At 27.5% G+C, this 19,838-nt stretch overlaps 2 protein-coding genes across 2 annotated transcripts; one reads left to right on the plus strand and one right to left on the minus strand.

The window, feature by feature from the left end:
- LOC105844459 (probable G-protein coupled receptor No9) lies at nt 1-7,922 on the minus strand. The gene is made up of 2 exons (XM_065815822.1): nt 7,712-7,922; nt 1-729 (listed from the first exon to the last, which is right to left on the minus strand). Exons 1-2 carry the CDS (start codon nt 7,920-7,922, stop codon nt 89-91), a joined length of 852 nt encoding a protein of 283 aa, XP_065671894.1. The 3' UTR covers nt 1-88.
- Nucleotides 7,923-16,622: 8,700 nt separating this feature from the next.
- Nucleotides 16,623-17,189, plus strand: LOC136089743 (uncharacterized). The gene has a single exon (XM_065815823.1). The coding sequence runs from the start codon at nt 16,623-16,625 to the stop codon at nt 17,187-17,189; it is 567 nt and encodes a 188-aa protein (XP_065671895.1).
- The last annotated feature ends 2,649 nt before the right edge of the window (nt 17,190-19,838 follow it).

The raw sequence follows: 19,838 nt of genomic DNA on the forward strand, positions 1-19,838 counted from the left end.
TACTCTTGCGTTGATTGATAACAACATAAACTTTCAACAATGTTTTTTGCAATGCAGCTTTAATTACCTTTAAAACAAGATAACATATTTATCGGTTCAGTTTAAGTTTTTTAATTAGAAGATCACGAAACAACCGACGGAAATCTGGGCTTCTGTATCCGTAGACAAAAAAGTTCATCATGCTGTTGCTATAGTGCAATACTTTTGATGCATAAATCCAACCAATGAAGTTCTTTCTTAAGTCGCAATTTTTACAATAGTCATGTATCATATTTAGTACAAAAAAAGGTGTCCAACACAGAATAAAGAGTCCAACTATTATTGCTATTGTTTTTACCGCTTTTAGCTCGCGTTTAAATCTATTAGCACGACAGTAGTCAGTTGCTCGAGAAGTTGCGTAATAAAAGATGACAGAATAAGACATCGCAATAACTAATATTGGAACCATATATGCCAAAATAAATACGGACAACGAGAACTGCTTTATTCTACTTTTATAACCAAAAGCAACTATTATTTTAGCGCCCGATAACATGAATCCAATAAACCATGTTACAGCAATTGCCAATCTGTAAGAAAATTGAGTCAAGGTTAAGTGAAGAAAAGGATACCTGATAGCATACAACCGTTCTAAACTTATAGCTGTTAAATTAAGTATTGATGCAGAGCCACAAAGTATATCATAAGCTGCAAAGATGCTCCATATGTTTTCAGAAATAGAATAAAAATCTAAAAATAAATAAGGATAAATAAATTACAAAACGCTTTTGCAAATACATGAAAAAATATATAGTTAAATATAAAAAACAGCAACAACAACAAAAATATATAATTTATTCTTTAGGTTACTTTCTTAAAAGTATGGACAAAGCTGCTTAGAGTTTTTTGCAATGCATTAAAAAAATATATAAAAAAACAAAAAGGTCCTTTTTTTTATATATATTTGGAGTAAGTTGGTATCTAATTTTGTATAGATAGGAATTGTTAACTTTTTTTATGCCCTTCACTATGAAACTACGTGACACAAAATGATTTGAATTCTCTCAGGTCAAGCCGAATATTTTAACAAACATTTTAACAAATATTTTTCTCTTAAGTAAAGCTAGCTTTTCTTAAGAGAAAAAAAAGAATTATTTTTTTGAAAATAGATTCTTAAATCTTATTTTTAAAGTGTTGCCGAAACGAACATTTTTGACAAATATAAAACTTTTAAAAGTTGTTTTCTGTAAGATATATACCATAATTTAAAGTGGTTCAAAAGTTATTGACTTTTGGCGGTTTAAAATTTCATAAAATTTTGTCTGTCATTTTAAAAATTTTACAAATGTTCATTGTTAACATTTTTAATGTCTCAACATTGGTTAAAATCTCGTCAACTAAATTTTTGGTATCATTTACAAATAACTCTTCTGTTAATTATTCTGTTAAGTTTTCAATAGTTTCAACTTCTTTAAGTTTTTAAAGTATTCCCATGAAATCATTATGCTATCGTTGTATGATTATAACGTTAATTAAATCGGTTAAACAAATTCTCTTCATCTTGCCATTGATGACTGATTTTAATTTTTCGTTTTTAACCAGTGACATTTTTGAATCTTTTGAACCTCCAAAGAAAAAGGTCTCTCCAAAGTTTTTCTCTATATCCTATGCTTGAATACAGGTATTGCAAGGGTTGGCATATGCATAAGTGTACCTATTGGCAACAACACTTTTGTTGTTGCCAAGACATCAACAAAAGTGTTTTTTTTCTTTTTGTGGCTCATAGTTATTATATCTTATAAGGAAAATGCCATTCACCTAGCAAGTATAGAATAATGTTTAGGCAAAATAATGTTTAAGTTAACAGAATAACACCCAAAAATAAAAATAGTTATTAAATTTTAAGATCGAAAGAAAATAGTGGATAAAAAATCAAACTTTTTCATCATACAATAAAAGAGCCTAAATCAATCTCGTCTTCAAGAGCCTAAATCAAAACTCTTTTTTTTTTTTTTACAATATTCATCATAAAAGTAATTTCATGCTAAGCAGCATTACTAATTTCGTTGAAGATCTGTTTTACGTTATTTACCACACATAAAATGCCTCTTGCATCCTGATCATTTTTTGTATTACTGGGTGGTATACTTTATTCTTTAATTCATCAGCATTATTTTTAAGTAAACAGTTAATATACATTGATGTAACTTTCTAACAAAAACAGGTTTTTTTCCTTTTCTGAGCTTATCAGGAAGTATTTTTGAGATCAACAACTTAACCATAATTCGGTCCATAAACCATAATGTTAACTTGGTTAATAGCATACTTTTTATATGGTTTTGTTAAGCTGCCAGTGAATGCTATTGGCTTGGTTTAATTGGTTTGTGAGTTTTCCATTCCAACGAAACTGATAAAACAGATTAAATTAATGATTTACAATAATTTTGATATGAGTTGGTGGTACGACACTTAGCCATTTTTAGTACAGTTGTAGATAGTACAGTTGTAGATAGTAGATAGTACCTATGCATAGGTACAGTTGTAGATAGTACCTATGCATAAGTGCAAAAAAAAAGACTTAGATTATGATTGTTATACAGTTACTGTTATTAATATGTGTTTAAGTGTTTTATTAATGCACCTGTTAATGCCCGTGGTTTAAGTAATTTTGCTGGTCAAATAAAATATGTCTTGAATAAGTCCTGATGTAAATATATTATTGAGAAAGTGAATTGAAATATTCGTTTGTAAATATCATCACGGTTGATAGCTACGCTATATTGATTACAAATTTTTTGTTATGATGTAATATGATATAATACTAATAGTAGCGCTAGCTAAAAAGCTTTACACACCACAGCTCTTTTGGTAACTATTAGATAAGGTAGCGAGTTGATTATATATAGATTTATAGTAATGTTTTAGCAAGCACACTACGGTATTTAACTATCAACATATTGTTTTAAATTCGCTAACTAAAGAGTCGCGACTCTAATAACAGTTTTTTTTTTTTTTTTGTGAGTGTCAATGGCGTTTTGAATGAAGGACATCTACATTTAGATACAACCACCTGTTGAAGTCTTTTGTTAAATTGGGAGTAATAAGGTTGATAAACCATGTTCGAAAAGCTAAACTATAATAGCTCGTTGGCACGTTGATCTTTTGGTTGTCAAAGTTAACCCAAGTTTTATGCTTTTCAAAGCATGTTATGTTTTGAAAAATAGTTTTTAAACTAATGTTTTAAAACTTTTTAAAATATGATTTTGAACTTTTTGACCAATAAAAAAAATATGATGTTTTAAAAAAATATAACATTAATAATATAAAAATTAAAAACATTTAAACTAATGTTACTTTCACTTGTAAAAATTCAGCACTTTCTCTCGTTAAAATCAACTTTTAAAACTGCATATAAGTGCTACATTCAAACGTTTTAAAGAAATCAATGTTTTAAATGTATATCAACGAAATGTCTTTATTATTCTATGCTTTATGTTAAAATGTAGAGAAAATTTGTCAGCAGTTGTATTACAAAATCTTTATTGTTTGAAACCTAAAACTAAATTTAAACTTGGTATTAATAAAAATCTTATTGCCCCTTTATTTACAAAAAGTTTAGGATAGACCAAAAATGACCTCGTAAATCGAAAATTGAAACAAAAAAACTTTTTGTTTCTTACGAGGTCTTTATCTTTGGAATAAAATAGTCTTACCAAACTTAGGCTTTTCTATTAAACTTCATTAAATTTTTCTTTAATTCTTCACTTTCTTGGAGTTTGAGTAATTCAAATTTCAAGTAAGTTCTAAACTCTTAAGTTTTGTACTCTTTGTTCTACTTAAACTTCATTAAACCTTCATTTACTTTTAATCATTTTTTGTATATTGTTTCCTTTAACAAAATTGTTTAGAATTTATTAAATTTTATACATAAAAGTGTTTTATTTACTTTGCTACAGACATTGTATTACAGACAAAGGAGTCCATGATCAGGTCCTAATGATCTTCTAGAGGTCCTGTTGTTGCCAATGTAAAAAATTGTAAAATTTATCTTCTTATTGTAATAACATTTAAAAGGCAAAGTATTTAAAAATAAAAAATAAAACCATGAAAAACTTTGAAGAATGACTTTTCAATGATAAAAAGTCGACATTTAATAAAACTTAAAACAGCAATAACTTTTGAAGCGCTTCGAATTATGGTCTCAACGTCTCAGATTTTTATTATGAAATTATTTGAAGAAATGCTAGAAAATTTTATGAAAATCCAAGACTATTTTAAATTGATGATTTTGCTTAATCTTTATAAAACCTAATTTTAAGACATCCGACCAAAGGAGGGAAATGGCTATGTGCAATTTTCAACTATTAAATAAAATAGATCTCCATAGTAACTCGTATTTTTCATCACTTGAAATATCAATGGTCCTAGGAGAAATGTATGATAGGGTACGTTTGTTTAAGAACTTAGGAAATAATTTGATTTTTAATCAAAAGTTTATTTTCCTATTATTTTAGTTCAATGATTACAGCTATTATTATTAGTATAATTTGTACCAATAGACTGGTTATTAAAAAAAAAATATATATATATATATATACATATATATATATATATATATATATATATATATATTTATATATATATATATATATATATATATATATATATATATATATATATATATATATATATATATATATATATATATATATATATATATATATATATATATATATATATATACATTTTATTGATTTTTGCTCGAAAACGCCATCACAAAACAGGGGATAAAACAGTTATTCTCCTAAAGCTCATTTTCTGTTTAAAATGTTATGTTTTACTAAGAGAAAAAAATTATTTCGGCAGAAATGCAAAATTCAATTTTAAAAATTCTACAACAAAACTTTTTTATAGGGTCGTTTCGGATAAAGCGAGCCGGTCGCCTAAATATTGCAATTTTACGAAATCAAATTATGCTTTCGATTTATAACAATTTATTTAATATTAGTTATTCATTTTAAAGTCTAATAAATATTTTAAAAACAGTTGCTAAGCAATTATTTTCGCGGTGGTATAATTATAATCATTCGAGTAGTAACAAAACGTTTATTCGCTTTAAGACCTTATATTTTGTTTAGCTTCAATTAAGAAAAGTGAGTATTTCATATTTGACACTATTTATAGTAAATATGATTGTAATATTAGTAATATGAGAAACTATTTCAAAAAATACAGTGTTGATATGTATTTGAGCGATGATAAAGTTTTTTAATCGAATTTTCAACCTGGCTCGGTTTTGCATAACTGTTAGATAAACCGAGCCAAGGGCATTCAGGTAAACCGAGCCATTAGCTCACTTTTCCAAAAATTGCAATAATAAATAAATGTAAAAAATATTATAAATTTTTTTGCTTTTTGACCCACATGAATAGTTAATTTATTGGAATTTTTTATGATATTTTTACAGAATGGTACGTTATCAACCGATTACGGCCTGAAGAAGCCAAAAATCTCAAGGAAAACAAAAATTGTCCGAGCAGGTACCGGCAATTCGAGGACAACATCGAAGTTCAAAAAAACTGCCGAGGCCTCAAAGTCATGCAGTCACAAAACTAAATTTATGGCAAAAAGGAAATATGGATGGTGCTATGGAAGAATACAGAAAACAAGAAGAAAAACCTTCAACTGAACGGTTGTCAATACGGCTGATAGCGAGAGCGTGGAATGTGCCATATGAAACTTTGAGGAGGAGATTGTCAGGAAAAGTGAGCAAAGTGGAAAGTGCTTCTGGGAGACCCACAATTCTTTCACAACAAAGTGAAGAAGAATTAGCAGAGACTGTAAGAAAAATGGCACGAGCAGGGTTTCCTTTGTCGCGCAAAGATATTCGAGAAATTGCATATGCTTATTCTGATGCTAAAGGAATAAAAGGATTTTCAGAATCAAAAAAAATTGCCGGTTATTACTGGTTTCAGGGATTTTTGAACAGATTTCCTGATATAAGCACAAAAAAGGCAGAGAATCTGTCTGCAGCAAGAGCAATGGGTATGAACAAAACTCAGGTTATGAAATGGTTTGATTTGTATGAAGACTTAGTGCAAAGACTGGATATAAAAGACAGTCCTAGGCACATTTGGAATGTGGACGAGACATGTGTGATGAATATTCACAAGGCAGAAGAAGCTGTGGAAATTGTTGGTGAACCTGCTTATAATCTTGCTGCATTAGAAAGAGGGGAGACATCTACTGTCTTGGCAGCATTAAATGCATTTGGCGATATTATACCACCTATGATCATTCATAAAGGCAAAACTGTTGGCAAAGGCTGGAATGATGGTGCTCCTTTTGGTGCTATTGTAAAAGCAAGTGATAGTGGCTGGATAAATAAAGACTTGTTTGTGGAATTTGGACAGTTATTTGTCAACAGTTTACAACGATTAGGACTATTAAACGGTCGACCTCATCTTTTAATTATGGACAATCACTATTCACATGTGTTTAACCTTGAATTTTTAAACCTAATGAAAGCAAACAATATTCATGTATTTGCATTACCAAGCCATACTACTCATTGGCTGCAACCACTGGATCGTGTGCCTTTTGGTTCATTTAAGAGAAAGTGGAATGAGGGCATGAGATTGTTTACACGAAAGAATGCTGGCCGTAAACTGGAAAAAAAGGAATTTTTTAGCTTGTTTACACCAACTTGGCAAGCATAATATAGTAAATATTATTTGTAATATTACTTCCAATTTTGTAAATTTTTGTCTGAAATAAAAGCTAAATGGCTCACTTTAAAATAATCATATAAGCTATTGGCTCGCTTTACCAATAATGGTGGCTCACTTTATAAATTTGTTAATATAAAGCGAGCCTTTCCTATGTATCATATATAGTTTACTTGGCTCACTTTATATTAGTGTGGCTCACTTTACATTATATCATAGTTTAGGTATCTGTTATAGAGTTTTCTAGTACAAGAAGTATTAAGATATCTCACATAGTTATTAATACACACTGATTTTAGTTTTATTGGCTCGCTTTATCCGAAATGACCCTATAAGTTGTTCCTTATATAAAAAAAAATTTTAAATAAGGAACAACTAATAGACCTAAAACCTAAAAAATGTTTGGAAAGATGGAATTTTACAATATAAACTCATTTTAAACCTAAATTTAAAGTTTAAAACGGTTCAGTTTTTTAGTATGATAATTTTTCAGGTTTTAAGTTAAAACCCGAATTATCAAAAATTATCATACTGAAAAACTGAACCTATATTTTTTGGCATATTTATGATACATATTCGGCCGTTTACAAAGTAGGCCGTGAATATAGCAAGGTAAGAATTTCGCGGTTTAGACAAAATAAAAAAACGTATTTGACGATCATCTAAGTTCTTTTATTGGTATAGTTTAATAATGCTAACTAATTATCAAGGCTTTAAGTTAATTGGAGTCGTTAATTGAATCTTTAATCTTCATTGGAGTCGTTTAAGGTAATTTTTTGGGATTCTAAATGTAATACTCCAGTAAAAAAAAATTGTTTATCTAGGGGCTTGAAAATGAGTTCCTGCCATGGACAACAAGTCTCACCAAGGAACGGCCCTGGCTAAAACGTCTCTCAACAGTTTATGTAAAAATTACAAATATATAAAAAAAAGGATAATCTTTGAATTTCGTAACAAATAATGATATACATTTTTACATATTTTATTCAACATTAAAAACTTACTCATTCGACCTACAGTCCAAAACGGCACTAATATTCCTGCAATCATAAGGTCAGCAAAAGTCAAACTCACAATGAAGTAGTTTCTGAATACTTTGACAGCACTACCGCCAAACGCAAATAAAAAAATAATCAGTAAGTTTCCTGAAATTCCAAAGATTGCAATAATAACTAAAGTAATAATTTCAAGTATTTCCAAACCCGATTTTGACATAGCTAAATAAATTGTTATTATGTATATTGTAAAAACTGTTTGCCACTCTATTAACTAAATCTGAGATTTAAATTTTAAATACCGCACGTACAATTTAAGTTAAAATAAAGTTTAATACTGTGACAAAATATTTTGCGTCATTAAAATAACTATCTATTATATAGTTTAAATTACCTAACATCATCGAGTTTAAATTACCTAACATCATCGAGTTTGGTCTTTTTAAATAAGTAGTTTTTTAAATAAATTGTTCATTGAAAACTTTGAAAGAGGTTTTAAACCTTGTTGCCAAAGTTTTTATATTAGTTTTTCATCGTTTGCCAAAATTTGAAAACAATGTTTTAAAAAAAAAACCACGTTGTTGGCTATAGTTTATCAGCAAATTCCATCTACAATAGATGTTACTGTTTTATTAACTTTAATTCAGATAAATTACCAACTGTAATTTACATTTTATTTCAAGTTTACAAAACTGGATAACCTGAGCTTTCTAAAAAATTTGTGTATTAACATGAACGATTTGTGGCAATAAACTAAAACTTAAAAAAAAACTAAAACTTTTTTAAAACTATCTAAATAATGAATGCGAAAAATACTCTAAACCTTGTTTAAAAATTAATTTTTGAAAATAAAATCAGAAGTGCGCAAATTAAGTTATAAATTGCTCTTATCGTCTATTGGTCAAAAAAATTTAATTTTAAGCTCTTTCCCCGGCAAAACTCTAATATTTCTTGTGAAAATTGATAGAAATGTTGGGTTTTGACAATGATAGTCAAATAATGTACTAGAACAGGTTAGAGCTAAGATCTATAGTAGATTAAGGTACTTTTTCTAAATGTTTTAATTAAAATTAAGTTAACTCTGTAAAGCAGAATTGATCTAAAGACTCAAAAATGGTGTTCTTTAGATTCACAATAAAGGGTAATAAAAAAGTTTTGAAAATTATATAAAAAAAGAGAAAAATTTCTTTAAATATAAAAACTTTAAGCAAAAAATTATAGCAACTAAAGCTTTTGTTTGTACATATTACGCTGACAAAATCATGCTAATTCCAAATAAAGGAATTCAAATAACTTATAAGTTGCTTTAGCGACACCGAATTTGTAATTTTAAAATTTATTATAAAGTTATTTTATCAACAATGTATTTGTTTTTAAATTCATTCAAAGTATTTGTGTATTTTTTCGTACTGTATATGCTCTATAATAAACTCATAACAGGGTACAGAGTTTTTTCTTCACGTATCATTTATTTATCTGTTCCGAAAATCACTAAAAAATAATTTTAGTTTTCAGTCAGTTTTCAGTCAGGCATAAACTGAGATTGTAATAACGACTTATTATATAGTATTTTATTTTAATGTTTATACTATGTTATATTAAAATACTATTTGCTTGATAAGCATAAGCTGAAACCAAGAATTCATATCAAAGACCCTGCTGTATTGGAAGTATCAAAAAAGGTTTCTGCAAACATAGTGATATAGAGTACGCAAGTATTAAAACTAATTATCACAACCAGTATATGACGTATTATCACAACCAGTATATGACGTATTTTTACAACCAGTATATGACGTATTATCACAACTAGTATATGACGTTGGTTAGATCATTTAATGTCTTACACAATGAAATAAGATATAAAGAAAAATATAAAGCATAAACTTTAAGCTTTAGATAGTAGCTGGCAAACCTATAAGAACTGAGAAGTATCTTAATATAAAAAAGAACGCGAGTATCAGTAATGTCACATTTAATTGTATATTTGACAATGTTGATGAAAGTTCACGAGAAAAAAATTCTGAAAGTGAATTTATTAATATGTTCAGGACAGAGATAACTGTATTTAATCTTCTATTTGATGATCAAGAGCACTTTGATCAACAATAATTTGATCCAGATATGGACTCTCTAGCAGATTGGTTAAAGTCGTAACGTTTGAGATTTCGGAAGATTGTAGACAAATGTCTACAACCAAATTAAAAAATAGAGATTCTAATTTCTACAACCAAAATTATTAAATAGAGATTTTTTTCTGATTAGTATCAGAAAAGAATCTCTCTAATTGACAACATGAGAAAATTAAGTTTGAAATATAAATGAAGGTGCAATTTAAAATATTATGTTTATGGTCTAACCTTTTGGATTATGTCTGAACTTTCTTGTAAGCATAGACCAAGGCACTTGTAATTGTAATTGTAAAGAACAATTGCGTTATCTGAACTAAAAGACGTCATCAATATTGCTCTAAAACGAAATGGCTACTTTATCTTTAAACAAAATGGCTTTTATTAAAACATTCTCTTTTTAAATCAATATAGATAAGCGCAATTATGTTTGTAAATTAAAATTTTGCAGATTTTTAAAAGCAAAGTTGAATTTACGGAACTATAAAACTCATTGTACCTAAACTATATTTATATATAGTTATTATAATATTTATATATTTGACTAATAACTATTCCCCATTGGAAAATAGGAAATAGTTTTTTGTTTGTTTGTTGTTGTTTTTTGCGATTACCAAAAGACTATTTTTTTCATTGCTTTTGTATTTGTCCTACTTGTATTATTTTAATTTTAATTTCATATTTATCTATGAAACTTAACAAACTTCGTCCGTAACATTTATACAACTTGAGAAGATTTTTCAAATATTTTCCCTTTTAATTTTTTAGCTCAACCGCGGAATCATCAGAATCATTACTTGAATCAAAAATTAGAAAAGTAATTAGCATAACTTACGAAAAAATAATTCAATACCATAGCGTTTTATTCTTTACTTTATAAAGATGAAATTTATAATAGGCGAGTATATAGCGGAAAGAAAAGAGTAACTTATAGGTGTACCCATATAGATTTTATTTACTAACATTTTCATTTTGCATAAAACATATATATATATATATATATATATATATATATATATATATATATATATTTATGGGGTTTGTTAAAACACTTTTTTGCAGCTCTCTAATCAATTTTTTTTTTTAAACTGAATAACTAATTTTCATCATTATAAGTGAATATTGTGTATAACTAGGCGATAAATTTTTTTTTTGAAAAAACAGTTATATTTTAGCCATAAGTTTAGAAATAAAAAAAATGATTCTAACTAACTTGTGTTTTGAACTAATTTGACAAATATTGAAATTATTTTTTAAAATTTTGAACTAATTTGACATATAAAATATGGAAATTTTTTTAAAAGATTTATTTATTTTTATTCATCTCGTCAAGCTCTACAAGAAAATGAAAAAAGATTTTTAAAACTCCAAAGTTTAAACGTCGCAATCTTAATTCAAAGAAAAAACTTCGGAAATATGCTTTACTCGCGTTATACACATATATTGTTAAGTACACATTTCCAACATAACTTCTTAAATGAATGAAACCAAGCGCAGCTTGAACTTCGCATTGAAACAAGCATAGCTAGAACTTCGAGCTAAGGGTAAGTTTGCTAAAGTTATATATACCAAACCTGTAACGCGCGCCTCAGAAGTATAAGAAATTCTTTTAAATCTTATTTATTACACAAAAAATGATAACGACAAAAAATATAAAATGGAGGACTATGAATCATTTATTTTCAAATTTAGAAACAAATACATTGGATCTGATGAAAACTCAGATCCAGATATTGTTTATTTTGATGACTTAAAAATAGATTGTTTTTATCATTTTGCTAGTGACTTAAAAGAATTTCTTTCTAAAAATGGCGATGAAAACAAAAAAATCAGAATTGTCCACATAAATATTAGAAGTATGAACAAAAATTTTGAATACCTTTGACATTTTATAGAAGAAACTAAAAACTATTTTGATATTATTTGTTTAACGGAGACTTAATAATAACTCTAACGTCCATCTACGAACTTCAAGAAATAAAAACTGCTATGAATTTTGTTGGTGATTTGTGCGTTGAAAAAATAAAATATTCACGAAGAAAAAGTTAAACAATTAAGTGATGAATTATCTAATATTAAAAAAATACAAGGAAAAATTCCGTCGGATAATAGTGAGTTAAAGCTAAAAAGTGTGGACAAGAGGACAGGAATAGAAGGTGTAATTTACGAATTGACGGTCCTAAAGAGAGTAGTGACGAAAAAGAGTGGGAATTTACAAAAGAAAAAGTTAAAAAGCTTTTTAATGAAATCTCGGGATTGAACAGAATATTAAAATTGAACGTGCGCATAGAGTTGGTCTTGCTAATAACGAGCGTGCGCGAACAATTGTACTCAAACTACACGACTTTGAAGACAAAAAAATAATCTTGGATAAAACTTCCTATCTTAAAGGTACCAACATTTATATTAATGAAGACTTTAGCGAAACCACAAGGAAAATTCGAAAAGAACTTTTTGCTAAAGCAAAAATCCTTAGGCAAAACAGATACTTCGCGAAAATGATATACAACAAGCTCGTAGTACACGAGTTTAATAAAAAGAAATCCGACAATGCTCAAAGTTTAAAATCTAAATTGATTTGGTCTAAATTTATATTTGTATATATGAATAAAAAACAATAAATATTACTATATTAGTAGGATGTATTTATCGTCCACCAAATTGTAAAATTAAACCATTTGAAAATTTTATGAAAAATTCATAAAATTTTCAAATCATAAAAATTAATAATGAAAATAAAAACCTATATATTATTGGGGACATAAACCTTGATGCTCTGACTTATCAAAAATTTCCTAAAATAAAATCCTTTTTTGAAGTGCTATTTAAACTCAACGTCTTATCAATAATAAATAAACCCACGCGTGTTACAAAAACTCAGCAACTGCGATTGACAATATCTTCATTAATAATCACCTAAAATCAACATTTGAAACTGGAATTTTACCTTACAGATATTTGTGATTATTTTCCTATCTTCTTAAAAGTAAATTATTAAAAAACTGCGTCTGATAGTCAACTAAATGTTATTAATTTGAAAAAACGTGACATTAAATTTTGTAATATTAACAAACTAACGTGAAGATTAAAACAAGAATCATGGAGTAATGTATATAAATGCTATGATTCTAACGAAACTTTTAATAACTTTTTAAGTACATTATTAAAACACTACAATGAAACCTGTCTATATGAGGATATTAAAGTTAAGGCAAAAGCTATTGCTAACCCATGGATGACCAAATCGCTATTAAAATGCTCAAAAAAAAAGCAAAAACTATATAACAAATTTCTAAAAAAAAAAACACAAAAAATAAACTAAATTACAAAAAATATAAATACTTTTACCAATCACTAATCAAAAATGCAAAAAAAAGTTATTTCAGTAAGCTAATTTCGAATTGCCAATTTAATAGTAAAAAAACATGGTCCATAATTAATAACATCATCGGAAAAGACAAAAATATTGCTCCTTCACTGCCTAAGAAAATTAATATTGACTACACTGATATTCTGTCAAAACCGAATCTCAAAAGAGTTCAACAAGTATTTCACAAATGTTGGACCTAAACTTGTCAATAAAATATTGGCAACATCTAAATTATCTATAATCTATCTAAAACCCTCTAATAACAAAATATTATATGATAATGAATTAAGTTATAAAGAATTTGAAACAGCATACTCTTCTTTAAAAAAAAAAATCCCCAGGATATGATGAAATCTCTAGTAATATAGTGATTTTTAACCAACTAGCTTAAGCAAACCTTTGTTTCATATACTGAATCAAAACTAGCTTAAGCAAACCTTTGTTTCATATACTGAATCAAAACTAGTTTAAGCAAACCTTTGTTTCATATACTGAAACTTTCATTAAAGTTCGGTATTTTCCCTGACGCTCTTAAAATAGCTAAAATAATCCCAATTTACAAATGCAACGATCATTCGGACATTACAAACTATAGACTTATATCATTACTTTCTGTATTCTGAAAATTGTTTGAACGCGTAATTTATAATAGAATATTCGAGTATTTCACTATAAACAGTTTTTTTTACCCAAAACAATTCGGGTTCCAGAAAAATCACTCATTTGAACATGCAATTATTGAAATAGTCAACCATATAACTAATGGTTTTAACAACAACAAGTATACTTTAGGAGTATCTATAGATCTATCTGAAGCATTCGATGCAGTTGACCATTGCATTCTCTTAGAAAAAATTAAGCATTACGGTATAAATAATACAACATATTCCTGAATAAAAAGTTATCTTAGAGATAGAAAGCAATATGTTCATAATGAACAATCCGGAACATTAAATGTCGTATGCGGAGTACCGCAGGGATTAATCCTTGGTCCGCTCCCATTCCTTATTTATGTTAATGGCTTTTGAAATGCATCGTTAAAAGTAAATTTAATAATGCTTGCAGATGATATAAATCTATTTCTTACCAATAATAATATTAAACATCTCTATTCAGATATGAATATAGAATTGCATAAAGTTAATATTTGGTTTAGTGCAAACAAACTGTCACTTAATGTTGAAAACAAATAATACTCTATTTCATAAAAAAAAAAACAAGAATTAAACATTCCACTAAAGTTGCCTGAACTTTATTTAAATGATAAATTAATTAAAAAGCAAACAAGTATAAAGTTCCAAGAAATTCTTGTCGATGAAAGTTTATCCTGGCTTTCCCAGATAAACTATATTCAATCAAAAATCACCAGAACTATTGGCGTAATGTATCAAGTCCGCCCATAGGTGAATATTTTAAGTCTCAAATTGATATATTTTGGGCTGACTCACTGTTTCATTAACTATGCTAATATATCATGGGAAAGTACGCACAAAACAAAACTTGAAAAAATTTATAAGCTGCAAAAACACGCTTGCCGAATCATATACTCTAAATTTAAACGTGAACATGCAAAACCGCTTATAAGAGATATGAAAATGATGGATATATTTGAAATAAATATCTATCAGCATCTAATTTTTATGTATAGATACTACAACAATCTTTTACCAGTAAATTTTAATGATAAGTTCGAAATAAAGCTAAATGATAGCTATAATCTAATATCAAATAGAAACATTAACTATAAATTGCCTCGGAAACAAACTCTCAGAATATTGTATATGTTATCGAGGACCTAAATTATGGAATGAATGTCAAAAGGATTTTAAGTTTACAGTGAAGTCCTTAAGTTCGTTTAAGTTTCAAGCAAAAAAAGAAATTTTTAAAATGTAATGATCTTAATAATTAAAAAAATATTTTTATTTTGACTAATTAATTTTTTGTTTGTTTGACAATTTTACCGGTAACATTGCTACTTATTTGCTATACGAGCTTTATATTATACGTGTTATATACTTCTTAATACGATCTCTTTAGTATATTTATTATGAGTTTTATATTTATATTATACTCGATTTTAATGCTGTATATTTACGATTTATTAAAACGATTTATTACTCTTCTTATTTATTATATAAATCTACGATTTATTATTCTTTTAAAAGGGACTCTATGAAAAGATTGCGATAACGTAATGTTATCCTTATCTTATTTGAGTTCCTATCTGCTTTAACCTTATTTTATTGTAACACTAGTGTATACTCTTGTAACAGAATTTATTTTATATATATTTAAACGAGCATTGTAAAATTTATAATACCATGTTAAACAGAAAAAAAAAAGAAAAAAAAATGATATCTGAAATCGAGGCGAACCATAGCAAAATATAAAATTTAAAAATGAAACATTTTGATATTTTTTGTTTTTTATTTGCTACAAAAATGTTTTTTGCTTTGGAACATGATGTTTTTTATATTTTTTTATTTATTGTTGTTAATCTTAATAATGACTTTTTTTCTTTATTGAAAAAAAGAATTTAAAAAATATGGATGTAAGTCTTGGAGTTGCAGAAGAGGAGGTTTGTATTGGTTCAACTAAAACTCGTCCTAAACATCTGGAAAGTGGTGGTAGGGGTCAATACTGCTGTGTACCAATGGGTAAAAATGCTAGGTATGACAAACATAAAAATAAGACGAACATCGGTTTATTTACTTTTCCTAAAAACAACCCTTAATTGTTAAAAAAGTGGATTAATGTATTTAATAACATTCGACGACAAGGAGGAGTTGACAATTTTAATGTTGAAAAGAAGTATACCTTCATTCACAGTTTCATTTTAATATAAGTGATATAATCTTAAAACCTTGTTCGGGCAGAAAAACACTTCATCAAGATGCTATCCCGTCTATTTTTAATTTAAAGAAAACATTATTAAAAAAGAAAGAAAAACTTTAAAAAAACGACTTAATTGCAATACATCAACAGAAGCTTTAGAAAGTGAAACTTGCTATAGTATAGAAAACGATATAAATTTTCATATCGATTGTCCCAAAGAAGTTTGTGAAAAGAAAGTTGTTGTTTGTGAAAATTGTCAAACTCTAAAAGAGCAATTAGAGTAACTTAAAAAAGAAAACGATTTCCTTAAAAATGAAAACAATTTTATTAAAAATGAAAACTTAAAATTAACTAAAGTAAACTCCTATATAAATGATGAGATTAAAATAAAAAATAAAAACGAGTTTAATTATGAAAATATTTCCACTGAATCAAAATTGTTCAAATCTTTGACTGGTTTAGAAGTAGACAGGTTCAATGATATATTTATTTTAGTCGACCCAGGTGAAAACTGTGAATTTTTTTAAAATTTCATGATTCTCAGTCAAGTGTTGAAAAAAAACAAAAAAACAGCAACATAGAATCAATGCAAAAAAAAGGTCCGAAACCAAAATTAAGTGCACTTGATCAGTTTTTCATGGTTCTTGTTTATTTTAAAAATGGATTTGCACTTTCTCGTATTAGATGGTTGTTTAAGTTACCAAAAACAATAATATCAAGACAGATAATTTCCTGGATTAGTTATTTGTACTTTACACTTGGTAGGATACCTATTTGGCCTTCTCGAGAACAAATTGATTTGACAATGCCTGAATGTTTTAAAAGATCTTATCCAAAAACAAGATGCATCATTGATTGCACTAAGTTGTTTTGTCAAATACCATCATCTTTAAATATTCAGAGTTCTATGTATTCAAGTTACAAAAGTCATGTTACTTACAAGGGATTATTAGGAATACCTCCTTCTGGTGCTATAATATTTGTAAGTCAGTTGTATCCAGGATCAGTATCAGATAAGGAAGTAGTACGAAGAAGCGGATTTTTAAATAAAAAATTATGGGATAAAGATGATTCTATAATTGCAGATAGAGGGTTTACAATTGAAGAGGAATTAGCAAATATAAATGTAAGTCTAAACATCCTTTCTTTTTAGAATATCGAAACCAATTTACATTAGCTGAGATTAAAGAAAACCAAGCTATTGCATCAGTATGAATACATATAGAGCGTGCTATTCAAAGAATAAAGCAATATAAAACAATTCGTAATGAAGTATCTTTATCTTTGCATGGTTCAGTAAATCAAATTTAAACTATTATTTGTCTCCTTGCAAACTTTCAATCACCATTAAAAAAAGATACAGAAAAACCATAATATTTTTTGAAACTAAAAGAATTTATTTTTTAATAATGTAATAAAAAAAACTGCTTTTAAATAATAATATTTTATTTGTCATATAATTTATTGCTCAATTTCATTAGTCTCAAGTTCAACAATAGCAGGTAAAAGATATTTGATATAAAATAAGTTTAGTTTATTTACAACATCTTTAAAGTACATTATATCAAAAGGAATTCGAATAATAACGCATCTTTGAATGTATAAACAATGAAATTACAAAATGTTACTTGTGATATGCTTAGAGTCATTTGTATTTGAGTGTAATATCCATTTTCATGCTTTTTTCGCAAGACTGGTTTGTCATTTTTTATTTTCACATAAAAAGATTTGTCGAGTACTAATTCTTAGGGTGTATAGATTCTCTTTGACCAAGGACATTTTATTTCTTTTAACCCAAATTCACTATTCAACTCTCCATTAATTAACATACCATCAGGTGACGCTGCAAGCCATGGTAATTTAGGTTGTATAATAATCCTTGTTTCTCTGCATTTTGTAGAATGATTAAGTTTATGTTTCATAACGTCTTCATAAATATCTCTAGCAATATTTTCAAACTCTTTACCATGTTGAACAGCTTTTTCAAAAAGTTTAGAATCAGATAAATTATATTTTTGTGTTAAGACAGGTATTAGACTGTCAAAGTTTTTGGCTTAATACATACTTTATGAGCATTGCAAGAAGTAATTATGTTTCTTTGTACTGTAAGCCATTTATCTAAAAATTTTGTAAAATTTTTGTTTTGTTTTCAATATCTTTTGCCTCTAAATATGTAAATTTTATTTTTTCTAAATAGTTTTTCTTTTCAAAAGAAAATGTACAATTTGGAATGATGTCATTACAGTCATCTTTTATTTCTTATAAAGGTAAATACTCAAATTCAATTTCTGGTTCTTGAATAGCAGATTCATCTTTAGCTAATTTTTGCATATTTGAAATTATTTCAAAATGTGGTTCCACAGCTTGCAAATGCATACTTAGAGGTGAGCCTGTTGGAAATTGACCAAACCTTGTATTTACGTATTTGTAAGTGTGAATGAGTGGCACAACATGGGCAAACCCAATTTTGTAGTCAACATCAAAAAGTTTTTTTTGCAATCTAACACTTTTAAGTTCATGAGATGTTCATTAAAAAAAAATCTAGGGTCATACAATGTATATACCACGCTTATTATTTTCTCTCTTAATAACTCATTATAGGAGCTTTACTTATATTTTTTTCACCAGGTATGCCCCATTGTTGTTGTTTACTTGTACAAGAAATTTCAGTTGGGACTTTTTTAAGAAATTTCATAGAGTAATCAGTTAATTCTAACAACAAAGTCATTACATGGTTACAATATTCACTTAATCCTGCTGGACAAGAACAGTAAGCATACATAACATGGGCGAAAATTTTTGATAGGTGTACAATAATTTCTCTTTTTTCTTTTTTCATATTTGCTTTACACAATCCTTCAGCTTGAAATACATTTTTTGCAGAATATGTTAATATTGTGACTGATGAAACATAACGCTCCTCTTATTTCTTTCAAGCTTTTACCCCATTTGTTATGTAACAGATAATTTTGATTTATTGTTGTAACTTTATATGGTATAAAAACATTACTTTCTTCTAAACAATCAGATAAGTCTTCTGACAAAACAAGAGGAATAGCTTCTTCAGTATTTAAAATATTAATTAAAGTAACAGTTGACATCTTTTTTTAAATTTTGATTTTTTATGATCTAAAATTTTTGTCATAGTTCGCCTCGATTTAAGGTAGCCGTATCATTACATAGTTGGAATTCGGGATCTGTCTGTTGAATAAACGCGGCGGAGGAATACTGATTTAAGTAAAACAAAACATTGCGCATTAGGGTGGGTCAAACGCCCCTTATTTTTGAAAATCGAAAAGCACTGTTTTTCTTGTGCAGTGGGTGTACTCTGTGATCTATTAAAAACAAAATTTAACTCATTTACACAATTTTTAGACCCTACTCAATGGGCTCAAGGATCAAATTTTCACCTCAAAAAATCATATTATAACTTGTTAAATAATTTTAAAAATGGATATCTTTGAGGCACTGTTTTTTATCCGAATTTGTAGGTCTATATGATCATTTAAGGCTTAACCTTATATAAATTGAATAAATTTTAGACTGTGCTCGAGCGTTTTGGACCCTGAGTTTTGACCCGGTTTCTTAAAATTTCGGCCGGTTTTTACTATACCTTCAACTTGCCGGTTGTTTATTTTATTAAGATCGCTAACATTTATGACGCTTTTAAGCTTTGTTAAAGTAGAAAAATTGATTTTTTCGCATTGAGAAAAATCAAAAATAATTTTAATTTTTATTATTTTCCTGTTTTATGTTTTAGAAGAAAAATAAATATATATCTACATTAACAGTAGAATTAAAT

Source organism: Hydra vulgaris, chromosome 13 (assembly GCF_038396675.1).
Source record: "Hydra vulgaris chromosome 13, alternate assembly HydraT2T_AEP".
Lineage (NCBI taxonomy): Eukaryota > Metazoa > Cnidaria > Hydrozoa > Anthoathecata > Hydridae > Hydra > Hydra vulgaris.